Source organism: Gracilinanus agilis, chromosome 1 (assembly GCF_016433145.1).
Source record: "Gracilinanus agilis isolate LMUSP501 chromosome 1, AgileGrace, whole genome shotgun sequence".
NCBI classification, from domain to species: Eukaryota; Metazoa; Chordata; class Mammalia; order Didelphimorphia; family Didelphidae; genus Gracilinanus; species Gracilinanus agilis.
Window position 1 is genome coordinate 709,285,288 of NC_058130.1, and position 15,381 is coordinate 709,300,668.

The window sequence follows — 15,381 nt, forward strand, 5'->3', positions numbered from 1 at the left end:
AAATTTTCTGGGTCATTTATCTATACCAGATTTGGGTGGGGTAAATTATCCATTGAGACCAGATTTTTGGTAAGGGTCCATAACCATAATCAGGATTCCAGAAATAGGTTGTTAGTGTGTTTGCAGTGATTGGGCGTTTCCTCTAGTCAGGAGCTATGATAATTTATATGTTTGCTACAGGGTCAGAATAAATTATTATAGTAGAAAACTTTAAGCTGTCTGTAATTGTTTGTATGTTCGTAACAAGTAGGATCACTTAGCCGAAGTTGCTCCATATTGGAGTCTTGCCACTTATACTAAAACATCAAATGATGTATATATACACACACACATACACATTTATTCATTCATTTATTTATTTATTTATTCATTCATTCGTTTGTTTGTTTGTTTGTTTGTTTATTTAAACCCTTACCTTCCATCTTAGAATCAATGCTGCTTATTGGTTCTAAGGCAGAAGAGTGGTAAGGGCTAGGCAATGGGGGTTATGTGACTTGCCCCCAGGGTCATGCAGCTAGAAAGTGTCTGAGGCCAGATTTGAACCTAGGACCTCCAGTCTTTGGGCCTGGCTTTCAATCCACTGAGCCACCCAGCTGCCCCCAAATGATATATTTTTAAAAATCACAATGATCACATTATAAAGGACTCTGTTATAAGGCCACAACCCCAAATTGGATAGTTTGAACTTAAAACGACTTCTTTGAACTTTAAGAGGAGAAAATTTTCTCCACTGCTTTTCCCAATAAGGATATATGCTGAGTTTTAAATAACTAAAATTCTTGAAGAATTGGATATTCTCATTTGTATGAATTTTTAATAGTTCTTTTTCACCTTTGTTTTAAATAATCTTTCATAAATGTCCTTAGGACTTTAAGTGGCAGGGTTGGAGTTATGTGCCTTGCCCCAGTGAAATTTTAGGCCCAATTCCCATCCCAGCATCAGTAGCACTAAACAAAAGATTTGAAGAAATCCTTACTATAAAGTTTCTTGTTTTTTGAGCAGGAAAAAAACCCCAAAACTTTATTGTTGCTTAGGATAAGTGAGGAAGGGGATGGTTTGAATTCTGGTGGCTTGAGATAAAATAAAGTAATAGATCATGATTCTCTCCATCCCCTAAGAAAATAAATAATTCAAATCCAGGCAATTACAGAGAAGGCTAAGGAGTAAAGAGAAAAGGGAGTAGAGTCAACGAATGGTCTCTTTTTCTCTTCTTAGGTTGGGGCACTAGATCAGCAGCAGCCCCCAGATTGCAGGCTGTGCCCACTGCCACTGTCACAGCAGTCAGACCTCTGGTGTCTTCGCCTGTGGGATCTCTTGTTTTGGGAGAAGAGGCAGCAGCCTCCCCAGAGCCAGAGCTGCAGCATCTTTAAATAAAGATTTTTAATTGTCTCTTCCTGAAAGTGGAATATCCAAAAAACCCATTCTGGTTAATTGAGGAGTCCAGTTAATACAAATATTACTGTACATAGTATATTGATATAAAGTATTCATCAAGAAAAGTCATATTTTTGCTATTTCCATCTAGTAATCCTTATCACTTTTCTTTCATTTTCACTTAAAACTTTCAAAATCACAAGCCCTATTAGTTAATACTTAGATGCTTGTACTCAGTGGTAAGTCCTGTATTTTTCTTGAATTAAGGCTTAAATGGCTTGTGCTCACCAACTAACCCTAGACTTTTTATTGCCCAGTAGGCAGTAGGAGACTATTTTGAGCAACTCCTTTGAAGATGTCTACTCCAGATCCACCCCTGGGAGGAACACCTCGGCCAGGACCCTCTCCTGGGCCTGGCCCATCCCCTGGTGCTATGCTGGGCCCTAGTCCTGGACCTTCACCTGGTTCTGCACACAGCATGATGGGCCCCAGCCCTGGGCCACCTTCAGCAGGACATCCCATACCTCCTCAGGGTCCTGGAGGCTATCCTCAAGATAACATGCATCAAATGCATAAGGTAATGTGTAATGGAAACTTTTTTTATTCCAAGATTCATTTATATACATTAGATCATTTTCTCCTAACACATTATTTTCATTCCCTCCCTCTCCTACCCCATATCTAAAGAAAAGATGGAGCCATTTCTTAGGGTTTTTTAAAATTGTTTTTAAATCTCTTATCAATGGTCTACTAATTTCAAACTGGTAAACTTGACTACTTAAGAATTTAGAAAGATAGATACTTTTTAATTCATTGCTTTCCTTATAAATGCCAATAACAAGATTCAAATTGGTTTTGGTAAGATGGAGAATTTATTTTCCTTTTTTTGGAGAAAATATCTTAGACATAATAGAATTGAATATAGAAAAATAATTTCAGTTTCTAAAGAGGCTTTAAACAGTGGTAGAATGTTGTGATAGAATGAGTCTAGATCTTGTATAATGTGTGTGTGGCACACAGTGTTAAGGGGAAAGCCTTAGATGAGAGACCAGGAAGCTTTGCTGCTGCCCTTGTTTTAGCTCTCCCACTGGCCTGCTCCATAACTTAAAGTCAGTTTTCTTACCTTTGTTCCTCATGTTACTCATCTGTCAAATGGGGAAGATACCATTTGGCATATCTATTGCCTAGTTGTTAAGATCAAATGAGAGGTGATAAAGCACTTTAACATATATATGTGAACATATATATGTTATATGCATAATAACATAATATGCATTATACATGTGTAAAGTAATATTACTGTTGGTGACAAACTGGGTTAGCGCCTATTGAGGCTACTTTTTCTTGTCTGAAAAAGAAACAATATATAGGTTAAAAGCAGAATAATCGATAGGGTGAATCTCTCTGGGGATTAATGGGATGATCAAAAAAAGTTGGAATTTAATGGTTTTGGTAGTGAGACAGTTGGTGCCTTGGAGGAAAAGGTAAAAACTGAAGAGAGCTATAGAGGTTTCTTAAAAAAACAGATATGGCAACTATTGCTTTATTTGTTGTTATGATTAGTAAATAATTTGCTTCTAGAAATGACGTCTGTTCATTTCCAGCATGTTTTCCTTTATGTGGAACCCACTCCTTGTTATATATACATTTCTCTTTTCTAGCTTATTTTCAAAGTAGGGAAGAGTCATACTTTTCCAACTTCTATGAAAAGAAAACCATTCTGAGTTTGTCATTCCCAGCTGTGTGGATGAATTGTCCAGAAGGGTCCTTTCTGAGTAGCTTTTGGAAACATTTTACTAATGTGCTACTGTAATTCTTTGGAAACTAAAGCAATTCTGTAAATGCAAATGCTTGGTTACACTCTCCCTTTCCCTCCTTGTTTCCCATTCACTCATTCTCAAGGCTCTCTAGACAATAGCTAATCTTCTGAGTCTCAGTGGTTACATGGTTGCAGAAAACCAATTGTCTGACCTGACTTTTCTGTGACTTCCTTTTTTCCCTCTGTCTGAGAATTCTCACCTTTTTCTTCTTCCTTTCACTACTCAGAGATCTGTTAATTATACTTCAATCAGTCTTGCAGAAATAATGACATTTTTATACTTTCTTCCTTCACTCTTCCAATTCTTACCTACTTAGCTTCCTCAAGAAAATGTTATCATTTTTTTTTTAAACTTTTTGTCTTAATAACAACTCTCAAAGACAGAAGGGCAGAGTCCTAGGCAAATGGAATTAAGGGATTTATCCAGGGTCACACAGTTAAGCATTATTGACATCTTTTCTTTCCTATCGATATCTTTCCTCTCCTCTCCTCTCCTCTTCTTTTTTTTTTTTAAATGGTAGCATCCAGAAATACTGACCTCCATAGCTTGTACTGACACCTGGGTTTTAATTCATAATAACTTGGCATAGCCTTCATTTTCTTTTCTCCCAGGTTCTAGTCCTACATCCATACTGACTCCTGGACTTAATATCCTGTTGTTACTTTAAATTCAGCATATCTAAAATCAAGCTCATCATTTTCTTCCCAAATCAATTTTTCCTCCAGATGTCCATTTTCTTGATCACTAAGGAACAAAACTTCTAGTTCTTTGACTCTTCTTTGAGTCTACTTACTTAATCACAAAGTCTTATTCATTCTTTTTTTCCTTCTTGCTTATTACATCCATTTCATTCCTTTCTTTCCATTCCTACTACTGTCAACCCTCCCATTTTGACTACTACAACAGGTTTCTTAACAGTATTCCTACCTCTGTGCTCTTTCCACATCCATTCTACATCCTCCCTTCAAAGTCATTTCCCAAATCCTTTCTTGGAGCAGCACATTATTTCCGAGCTCATACTCCCTAAATAGTTTTCTGCTGCCTCTAGGCTGGTTCAGAGCTTTCAGCTTGTTTTCCAGGCCTTCCACAGTCAGCCCCAGCTCCTTTCCTGGGAGCAATTTTCTAGGACCTCAATCCTTTCTACCAGCTAAACTGGCTCACTTCTTTTCTTTTGAGCATCCTTCCTATGTGTCTTTATTCATACCATTTTCTCTCCCTTTTATCTCACTTGTTCAAATCTCTCTGTCCCTTGAATTCTAGTTTGGGTCCTACTTTTATGAGATCTTGCTACTCAAGCTAATGCTACTTTCTTCTGAATTTGTAGTTTTACCATGTATATGACAACTAATTTGGTAGTTAATGCCTGGTGCTTTGTGGCATCTTTTGTTTTATCTTTTATTGTATTTAATCATTCTGTCTGTTTGAATTTTCATTTATTTGTCTCTTCACTTAGATTACAAATTCTTTAAGGACAAAGGACTGTGTCTTTTGTGATTTGGCATCCTGCAAATCTTCCCTTATATGTTGCAAATAGTTCATATATGTATGTTCAGTGTTAAGGAATTATCTCCATGAGCCATTCCTCAAGGAGAGGCTACTAACTAAACTGTGGGTGCTCATAAAGAGAGGCTTTTCATTGTTGCTAATTCTGCATTCTTAAAAGGTAAGTTTTAGGTTGCTTCTAAAGAAACACAAAATTCAGGAAATTATTTCCATGCCTTTTTGTAAGAACCAAAGGCAAGATGAGTACATATTGTACCAGTAGTCTTTGTACTTAACACTCTAATTTGGGAAGCATTAAAAACTCAAGGATTGACCTAGACATGAAAAGAAGGGAAAAGGCAACTGCCACATTAACAGCTATTTTTATGTAATGCTGTCATCACACCCATGTCTCTTTCAGAGACTGCTTATGTAAATAAATGATGCCACATGGTGTGATTGGTGGCAGAATAATTGATTCAGTCCAGTTTAACAACTAGATATTTAGTACCTGTTCTGTACTCTTTCATTTTGTTTCACATGGAAATAGGCCCTACTCTCAAAGAGCTTACTTTATATTGGGGAAGGCTGCAATATGTACAAAAATAACTATAAAATAAATTGAAGGAAAAAGAAAATTTGTAGAGATTAAGCATGACTTCATTGGCAAAGTGGTATCAGAGATTTGTTTTAAAAGAAGATAAGGATTCTAAGAGATAAGAATGGAGTATTCTCCAAGCCTACATGAATGTAGGTGAACCAGAGAATGGTGAGTTCAGGAAAAGGCTAGATGTTCAGTTGTGCTTTAAAGCCTGGTAGGTAAAGTAGGATTAAATTAGGTTGCAAAGCCTTTGATTGTGAAGAATCTTAAATACCAGACAGAGGTGTTTACATTTGTATTACTGAGATACTAAGGAGCCACTGAAAGCTTTTAGATAAGGGATCAGATATATTTCTTGGGAATATTGCTTTAGAAACTTTTCAGGATGGATTGGAAAAGAGAGAGACTAGAAGCAGAGAAACCAATTAAGAGGTTATTATGATAGGCCAGGGTAAAAATAATGAGGCCTGAACTAATTGGAAAATTTTGAGTAGAGAGAAGAGGATAGAATATAAATATCACAATACAAGTATTGTGAAAGTAGACTCAGTAAGACCTGGCAACTAATTGGATATGGAGGTGAGGGGGAAGGAATAATAATTACTGACATTTATATATAGCCCTTTAAGGTATGCAAAAGATTTTATATATACATTATCATTTGATCCTCACATCAGTTTTGTGAGGTAAGTGCTACAGGTATTATTATCTCCATTTTACAGATGAGGAAACTCAGACTGAGAGAGGTTAAGTGACTTGTCCAGGGTCACACAGCTAGTAAGTGTCTGAGGCGGGATTCGAACCCAGGTCTTCCTGACTCCAAGTCCAGCGCTCTATCCACTACGTCATGCTGCCTCTCAAGGATGACTCCAAGGTTACAAACCTGGGTGAATGGGAGAATGGTGGTATCCTCAACAGACATAGGAAAGTTTGGATGAGGGGTAGGTTTGGGGGTGGGATAGGGATGGGGGAAAAGATAATTAGTTCTGTTTTGGACATGTTAAATTAAAATGTCTATAGGATGTCCAGGAAGAAATATCTAGCAAGCAGTTAAGTTTAAGGATTGAAATTCATTAAAGGGAGAAGGACTGGAAGTCTTTTGCATAGAAATGATACTTAAATCCTTGGAAGAAGATGGGTAGATGGGTTCACTGAGAGAATAGGGTCTGGGACAAAGATCTGAGGGACATGAATGATAATGATTGGGAGATGGGGGATGATCTAATAGGGAGGCTGACAAGGAAGAGCCAGTTGTAGGGGAAGCAGAAAAGAGCAGAGAGCTAAAAACTGAGCAGGTGTCGAAGAAGAGGTAGGTAGATGGAGAAAGATAGGTGTAAAGGATAAGGAAAATCCTGCAGTTTGGTTTCTGTGGAGAACATTTTCAGTGGAGGGTTCAGGTTGGAAGATGAGTTACAAGGCAATAAGAAAAGAGTAGGAAAGAAAGTAGATGCAGTAAATAGAGATATCTCTTTCTAGGACTAGAGAAGAAAATAGATAATAGCAGCTTGAAGGACATAGTAGAGTTAAAATGGAGATTTTCCAGGATGGGATAGACTTAAGTATATTTGTAGGCACTAGAGAAGGAGGCTACAGAAGGATGTTTCTGAAAATGAGATATAGGAGGTAGTAGGGGGTGAATGAAAAGCTTCTAGGAAGAGTCTGGAGGGGTCAGGTTCCAGGAGCCAAGCAGAGAGGTTGACTTTGGCAAGGAGAAGAGTCACCTCTTTCTTAGAAACCTGAATAAAGGAATTTAATCAGTCAATCCTTCAGTTAAGAGTAGAGGAATTGAGGATGTTGAGCCTGAAAAAGAGCATACAGAACTTGTGGTAAGTCTTCAAGGAAGACAGTATTACTAGGAACAGTGAGTAGAAATTGCAGAGGCAAATTTAGATGTGATACTATAAAGAAAAACTTCCTAGAAGTTTATTGCCAGTTATTGCCTAGTAGGGGTATCTTTTTTCAGGTTGTCTTCTTGACCATATGGCTTCTGAGGGCTCTTCCAGATCTGTAATTCTGGAATTTTGTGTCTAGTTGCCTAAAGTCTTGGAAATTAAACAGAAGGATTTTTTAAATTTTAAAGGGAGAAAACTACCTATATATATATCTCTACCTTCTTAGATGGTGATGGTGATGATGATAACAACAACAATAATAATAGCTAACACTTATGGAATGCTTGCAGATTTGCAAAGCATTTTACATATTTTATCTCATTTGGTCTTCATGACAACCCTGTGAAGATACATGCTATTATTACCTCCATTTTACAGATAGAGAAATTGGAACTGAAAGCAGGTGAACTTGACATTCTAATGGAAAGAGGCTCTTAATTAGGTATCTATGGTATCTGTGACCTCTTAATTAGATATTACTGTGACTTGGTAGGATGAGACCCATGAGTCAAATATAGCTCCAGAAAAGAATATGCCTTATTTGAAAGAAATGGAAATGGAGTAGATAAAAAGGGAGGTGAGAAAAACCAAAAACCAGAATGGAAAGACATGTTAGGGAGAGTACTTGGGTGAGGATTAATGAAGACAGAAAAGATCACAGGATAATACTAGTAGAACTAGTTCTACAACTACCACCATGACTTCTATTACCATTCATGTGTGTGTCTGTGTGACTTTAAGGTGTGCAACACACTTTAAATATGTTATCTCATGTGATATTCAATAACTATTTACATGTCTACTTTATCATGAGTACAAAGTCTTTGAATCTTATCTTCACATGAATCTAAGTCATAGGGTATTAGTAGGGAACAATCAGGGTTTGTTTTTTAACCCCATACCTTCTGTCTTGGAACCAGTATTGGTTCCAAGGCAGAAGAATGGTATGGGCTAGGCAGTGGGGGTTAAGTGACTTGCCCAAGGTTACACAGCTAGGAAATGTGTGAAGGCAGATTTCAACCTAGGACCTCCCATCTGTAACCCTGGCTCTCAGTCTTCTGAGCCACTTAGATACTCCCACAACCAGGGTTTTGCAAATGATGTTCTACACTGGACCACATCTTTTCTTTTGCAGTTTCCTGAAAAATGGAAAGAATACAAGATATACTGCGATTAGTGTCTGTGGGTTATGAAAAAAACATTTGATTTCTTAGAACAGAATTATACCTTAAAAGGGGTTTCTCCTATCTGTATGTCACAATAATTTATGATGCCTTCAAAAATAACACAATGGAAAAATAACTGTTCAATGATCCTTGTATCATAAATATCACATGAACCATAAAATAGAGATGTTGCTGTCTCAAAGTACTTACTACTGTGATGAAGGAAATCTGGCACAAGCTGGAGGTTGAAGTATTTCAGATACTCTTGTTTGTAGGTAACATGCTAGTTGCATCAAGCCCCAGAATATTGTAGTCTTCTGGAAAAAAAATCTGGCCCCACTTTTTCCATATAGATTATTCTATGTAGTTAGATGGATAGTCTATAGAGCTTGTCCATCAGGATATATACCTGGGCCAGAAACTACAAATGTGTGGTGAGTTGGACATAAAAGTAAAAACAGGAGGAGAGTAGTCTGGATTGTTTTTTATTGAAAGGCTTCTATAGTGACCCCAGGTTCATCTTTTTAAGTTTCTAGCAATCTATTGGTAATGGTGTTTGGCTGTGAGACATGGATTCATTATAGAATGTTCATTCCATTACAATCCCTGAGGGACCAAAAAAATTAATATTGCATAAAGGGCAGTGAAGAAGGTTATGGTGTGTGTGAGCAGGCTGATATATAACCAACGAGGAATTTCAAAGAAATTTCAGGAGTATTATTAGTGATAGGAAAAAGTGTTGAGGTGGTCATATGGGTAGGGTGAGGGATTTGAGATGGACATCCTGTATGCTGTTATTGTCCTCACAATGTCAGAAGAAATCAAAAAGGGCCTTGGCATAATAGATGTACCCTCTGTGGCAAATTTATGGAAGATATGGGCTAAATTTGAGTAGACTGGACATGCATGGACAGATTTCAGGCTGCATCATTTGAGGGAATATTCAAATAATAGATTCTTTTGACTACAGAGACATGGGCTGGTAATAGATGGATAGAGATTGAATATAAAAGTATAGCATGGTCCTGGTCATGTGAAGAATAGTGTTGTGAGTGCCAAAATTCAGAATGAACTCATCCTGATGACAAAGGCTAAGGGGGGGAAAAAGTTTTTAAAAATTATAGTGGGGAAAGGGAGGGGGTATTTTAAAGAGAGGATGGGACTACTTCCCTGGGTGACTGGATCAATATTGAGAGAAGGTGGAGCTGCTCAACTCCTAATTTGCATCTATATTCTCTGCCAGAGGAGAAAGATTTTTGGAATGGAAAGGCTAGAAAAAAATTGATTAATCAAAATTTTCATCTAGGATAAAAAGTAAGAAATCACTACCCTTGATGGTTTCAGGTCACTAGGCACAGATTAACTATATCCCAATGTTCTGAAAGAATTAGTGTATGTGATGTTGACTCACTATCAGAAATCTCTGAAAGATAATGAAGAACAAGAGAATTATTGCTGGTTAAGAAAAGGAGATTTTGCCCCAATTTTTGAAAAAAATAGAATAGAATCTATAAATTAGACTAGTGAGCTCAGTTTTTTCCTGTCAAAATTCTAGAGCTTATTCTTCCTTTTTTTCTAAACTAATACCTTCTGCCTTAGATTCAATACTGTGTGTTGGTTCCCAGGCAGAAGAGTGGTAAGGGCTAGGCAATGGGGGGCTAAGTGACTTGCCCAGGGTCACACAGGTAGAAAGTATCTGAGGCCAGATTTGAACAGACCTCCTGACTCTAGGTCTGGCTCTTAATCCACTAAGCCACCCACCTGCCCCCTCTAGAGTTTATTCTTAAAGGAACTGTTAGTGGAAATGTATAAAAGGAGAGAGTGATCCCCAAGAGCCAGGATAGATTTGTCAAGAACAGATCATCATGCCTCACTCTGACACATTTCCTTCTATGCTGAACACCAGGTAGAAGATTGAGAGAGGCAGAGTTAGGCTTAATATGTAAGGGAAAACTCCTTGAGAATTAGTGCTATCCCAGAGTGGAAAGGGACAGGAGGGAGGTGTATTTCTCTTTACTGGAGATCTTCAAACAATCTGGATGACTAGAACTCTGAGCTCATTTCTAACTGTGATTGTGTGAGTGTTTGTCAGCAGATTTATTGACATTTCCAAGTCAGGATAGAGGGTGGGGGAGGAAGACAGCTAGGTGTCAAAATGACTGGTTAAGGGGGCAGCTGGGTGGCTCAGTGGATTGATAGCCAGGCCCACAGACTGGAGTTCCTGGGTTCAAATCTGGCCTCAGATACTTCCTAGCTGTGTGACCCTGGGCAAGTCAGTTGACCCCATTGCCTAGCCCTTATTGCTCTTCTGCCTTGGAGCCAATACACAGTATTGAATCCAAGACGAAAGGGAAGGGCTTAAAAAAACAAACAAATAAAAAATGACTGGTAAAGAAAAGGAGTGATATTGTGGCAAAAAGTTCACAGCAACAATGATCTATGGAATGAATGACACATATTGATGGAGAAGTTGCTGAGCAGTGATGGTAGGAAATGGTCTCAGGGTGGCCATTTGTATTTCTTCCTCCTGTCCCTGTGTATTCAGGGATGTGACAGTAACTATTAGCATTGGAAAAGATAGACAGAAATTCATTACCTTCTCTTAGAGAACCAAGAATATGAAACAATATAAAATGAAAAGGCATTTGTTAATAGTAAAACTTGGATTACAGAAAACATAATAAAAAGGAAAGAAGAGAAGGTAGAGGAGGAAAGGGAGTGGGGGAAAAGTAGGTTTCAGTTTAAATAGGTCTGAGATTGTTAGCTGAAGGATAAGGGGGAGAGGCATTTTTTTATTTTGTTTTATTTATTTTAATCTTTAAAATTTTTCCATGCTTACATGATTCTTACTGTTTCCCTCCCCTTTTCCCTCCCCCCTCCCAGAGTTGACAAGCAATTCCACTGGGTTATACAAATATTATCACTCAAACCTAGTATTTATTTGGATGAATTTTTTTATTCCTTTTTTGTTTGTTTTATTCAGTCCATTGCTTGTTGATTTAAAGTGGAAGAAGTAGATTTAGATATAACCTCTTGATCAGCTGTATTGCCAGCTGTGCTTTGTTCTGTGATTACCGTTTTGAAAAACCCTTACCTTCTGTCTTACAATCAATATTAGGCACCTAATTTAAATCGGAAAAGCTGTATAGTTGAGGCAAATGGGGTGACTTGACTTGTCTAGAGTCACACAGCCAAGAATGACAGGTCAAATTTGAACCTTAGTCCTTCTGACTCCAGGCTTGATGCTCTATCTATTGTGCCCCCTTGCTGTCCCTCTGTGATCACTTTTCAAATATACCATTTCTATTTTCAGACTTCCAGAAAGCTGTCAAGGCTGAATTTGAATCTAGGGTCTTTATTAGGATGCAGTACTTTCATACAGTGGTGTGTGGATCTTTGGTCTTAGTCATCCTCCAGGTTGTAAAGTTCTTTACAGTGCTAATTAATTAAGATCAGGCAGCAGAAGGCTTTGGGGTTTATGTGAAGTAGGGCTCAGTAATATCAAACTCAAATGGAAACAGGTGTTATTAAACTATGTCTAAGGATCCCTCAGTGCCACATATTGACTTCTGAAACCATGCTTGTGTGTGTGTGTGTTTTTCCCTTTAATCTATCAACACAGTAGAATAGTTCCTATATTTTAATTTTGTTCAGGCCACACCCAGGAATGTTGTGAATTTTATTTTTGATACCTCTGGTTATAGTTATCCTTTGTATAAGGACAAAAAATAATAAAGGCTGCTATAATAATATAAATTAGTATTTTAATTAAAGCCATGCTGATAGATAAAGTCATTTGACCACGCGCTTGTAAGAATTCAAAATTGCCGCCCCAGTCATTATTACCTCTTCCTCAGTCTGCTGGGCAAGCGGCCACTCCCTCCTAACCCAGGAGATTTAAACTCTTCTCTGCGTGGAGAGGTAGGCCTCCCCACGCCCAAAGAACCGGAACCGGAACCAGAAACCCGTTGGACCACGGGAAATGTAGTTTGATAATTTCTCCGTGTCCATAGAAAATACATATATATACTTAAAGATGACATCTCCCAAATTTCACTTTTACAATTGATTGGGAAGAGTGATATTCAGGAGATATCCCACACAGGGGAGCATGTTCTTGGCTCTTTATTAGGCTTGATGTTTGAGGGAGCCTATGGCTCAAGATAGCATTAATTAAGCCTTTGCCTGAGGTCCCAGTCTTTGCAGCATCCAGGCATGTTGTTTGAGTCCCAGATCTTTGAGGTCTTAGAATTTCTTGACTAGGTTTAGTAAAAATTACAGATTTTCACATCTGAAAGGGTCTTTAAAAGGATGCTTAGTCTCAATAGTCTCATCTTCTTCCTGAAATTCCCTGAAATAGTTATCTTGCTCTAAAACCTCAAATTGAGGTCTTTAGTCCTACTACCTCCTTGGACAGTTCTTCTGACTTTTTGATAAAGAGGCCTTGCAACAAGCCAGAATCTACCTATTATACTCCTATCTTATCCTCTGGGACCAAACAGAATAAATTCAATCTTCCTTCCACCTGACCATCCTGCTAGTCAAATGATTCTTCTCCTTCAGGCTAAAATGTTCCCACTTCCTTCAACTGATTCTTATCTGGGATGGTTTCCAGTCCTCTCACAATCAATACCTTGCAAAGTATATTCTGTACTTTAACTCTGATTTATGTTATTTCCAAAAAAGAATCTCCTCACTATTGATGATGTAGGCACCAAAAATTGTACAGTTTAGAGTATGGGAAACCTCATATTTGTAAAGTGGAATGAGGATTCTCTGTGGAGTCAGAGGATCTGGGCTTATATCTCCATTCAGATCACTGATAACAATGTGAAATAGATCTGGCCAAGGATGGAACTCTGACACACATGCTATCATCAGAGTACTTGCATTCTTTTTTAGACCAAGGCAATCAAATCATTCTTCTCTTACCTAACAAGGAAGTTGTGAGAAACTTTGTAAAATATTTTTCTGGTCTATGTGGTTAAAAAATGATGAGGTTAGTCTGATAAAACTTACTCTTAAGAGTATTAGGGGAGGTTCCGGGTTAAGATGGCGGCAGAGTAAAAAGCAGCTCTTAACCTCTCCTGACCAAAACACACAAAACTCCTCAAGGGGACATAAAAACAAGTCCAGACGAACGGAGGAACCCCACAACAGGGTGCAGCGTGGAAGGTACGTGGAATTGGGACATTTCCATGCTATAAAGGGGTGAAACAGCTCTCACTAAATCGCGGGCTGAGCAGCCACCCCACCCCCACCCCCTCCACACACACCACCTATAGCGCCGAAGCCAGTTAAAAAGAAATAGAGCAAGTTTGGGGCACCCATCGAGTCATTGGCAGCTACAGGGCCTGTTCCTGAGAGCAGCAAGATTTGGGACCCCAATAAGCCAAAGAACCCACACAAAATCTGAGCGCGGGAGCAGAGCGTAGGAGCGGCGGAGGCGTGGGTGGAGGCAGACACAGCCACGAGCTAAAGCTCTGAAACCCGGGGAACCAGCGTAGGCGGGTATAGGACTGTGGAAGCAGCGCCCTGAGACTTGTAAAGGAACCTCCTGCAGAGGATCAAGCAAGGGGGTCCACCAGGGGGCTTGACCTTGGAAAAAACCAGAACTCAGACCTCAGGAGCCAAAAGACCGCGCACGGACAGACCCCGAGCGCGAGGATAAAGCTGAGAAGCTGCTGGGCTAATGATGGCTACCCAGACTCAGGAAGTTCAGAAGAGAAAGATAAACAACAAGAAAAAGAAGTCTTTAACACTCGACAACTTTTACACGGAGAAAATCCAGACAACCGAGCAAACAGAGGAGGAGAACAAACAAGCATCCAGACCCTCCTCAAATAAGGAAAACGGGTCACAAGCTATGGAAGAGTTTAAAACTGAGATCCTGAGGAAGATGGAAGAGATCTGGCAAGAAAATAACAGTTTAAAAGGTAGAATCTTGCAGTTGGAAAGTGAGGCTCAGAAATCAAATGAACTGATAAGCAAAGTGAACCAGATTGAAAAAGAAAACCAAAAGATCATAGCTGAAAACGAAAAGTTTAGAGCCAAAAACCAGTCCCTAAAGGCTAGAATTGAGCAATTAGAAGCTAATGATCTCTCAAGACAACAAGAACAAATAAAACAAAGTCAAAAGACTGAAAAAATAGAAGGAAACATGAAATATCTCAATGAGAGAGTGACAGACCAAGAAAACCGGTCTAGAAGAGACAATTTGAGAATAATTGGTCTTCCAGAAAAACCAGAAATTAATAGAAACCTGGACTCCGTACTAAAAAAAATTATTCAGCAAAATTGCCCTGAAGTCCTACAACAAGAGGGCAATATAGACATTGAAAGGATTCATAGAACACCCACCACACTCGATCCAGAGAAGAAAACGGCCAGAAATGTAATTGCCAAATTCAAGAGCTTTCAAGCAAAGGAAAAAATCTTACAAGAAGCCACAAAGAGACAATTCAAATATCAAGGAACACCAATCAGGATCACACAGGATCTGGCAGCCTCCACGTTAAAAGACTGTAAGGCTTGGAATACAATATTCAGAAAGGCAAGAGAGCTGGGCCTGCAACCACGGATCAACTACCCATCAAAACTGACTATATATTTCCAGGGGAAAGTATGGGCATTCAACAAAATTGAAGAATTCCAAGTATTTGCACAGAAAAGACCAGGGCTAAATGGAAAGTTTGATATCGAACCACAAAAATCGAGAGAAACATGAAAAGGTAAATAAGAAACAGAGGGGAAAGAAAGAAAAATTATAATTTTTAAATTTGCCTTTTTAAGGGCCTCATTAAGATCTAATTATATGTATTCCTATGTAGAGAAATGTTATGTATAATTCTCTGTAGTGAACTCTATTCACTATTATAGTATCCACTATTATAGTAATCAGAAGAATAATTCACAGGGTGAGGGTGGAACACTAAATAATCTAAGATGACATGGGGGATGGGAAAGAGGGGGTGAATAGCAGGGGACACCAAGAGAAACTTGAGTGAATAAGAAAAATAGGATATTCTATTACACACAAAGAGGGC

The 15,381-nt window shown here is 38.6% G+C and overlaps 1 protein-coding gene across 9 annotated transcripts in view; it reads left to right on the forward strand.

The window, feature by feature from the left end:
* Window positions 1-1,714: 1,714 nt before the first annotated feature.
* Window positions 1,715-15,381, forward strand: part of SMARCA4 (SWI/SNF related, matrix associated, actin dependent regulator of chromatin, subfamily a, member 4) — a 100,512-nt gene continuing 86,845 nt past the window's right edge. For all 9 annotated transcript variants that reach the window (XM_044670164.1, XM_044670106.1, XM_044670115.1 and 6 more), the window contains exon 1: window positions 1,715-1,951. In XM_044670164.1, the coding sequence (XP_044526099.1) occupies window positions 1,730-1,951 (222 nt within the window). In that variant the 5' untranslated portion in view covers window positions 1,715-1,729. The remainder of the gene's footprint in view (window positions 1,952-15,381) is intronic.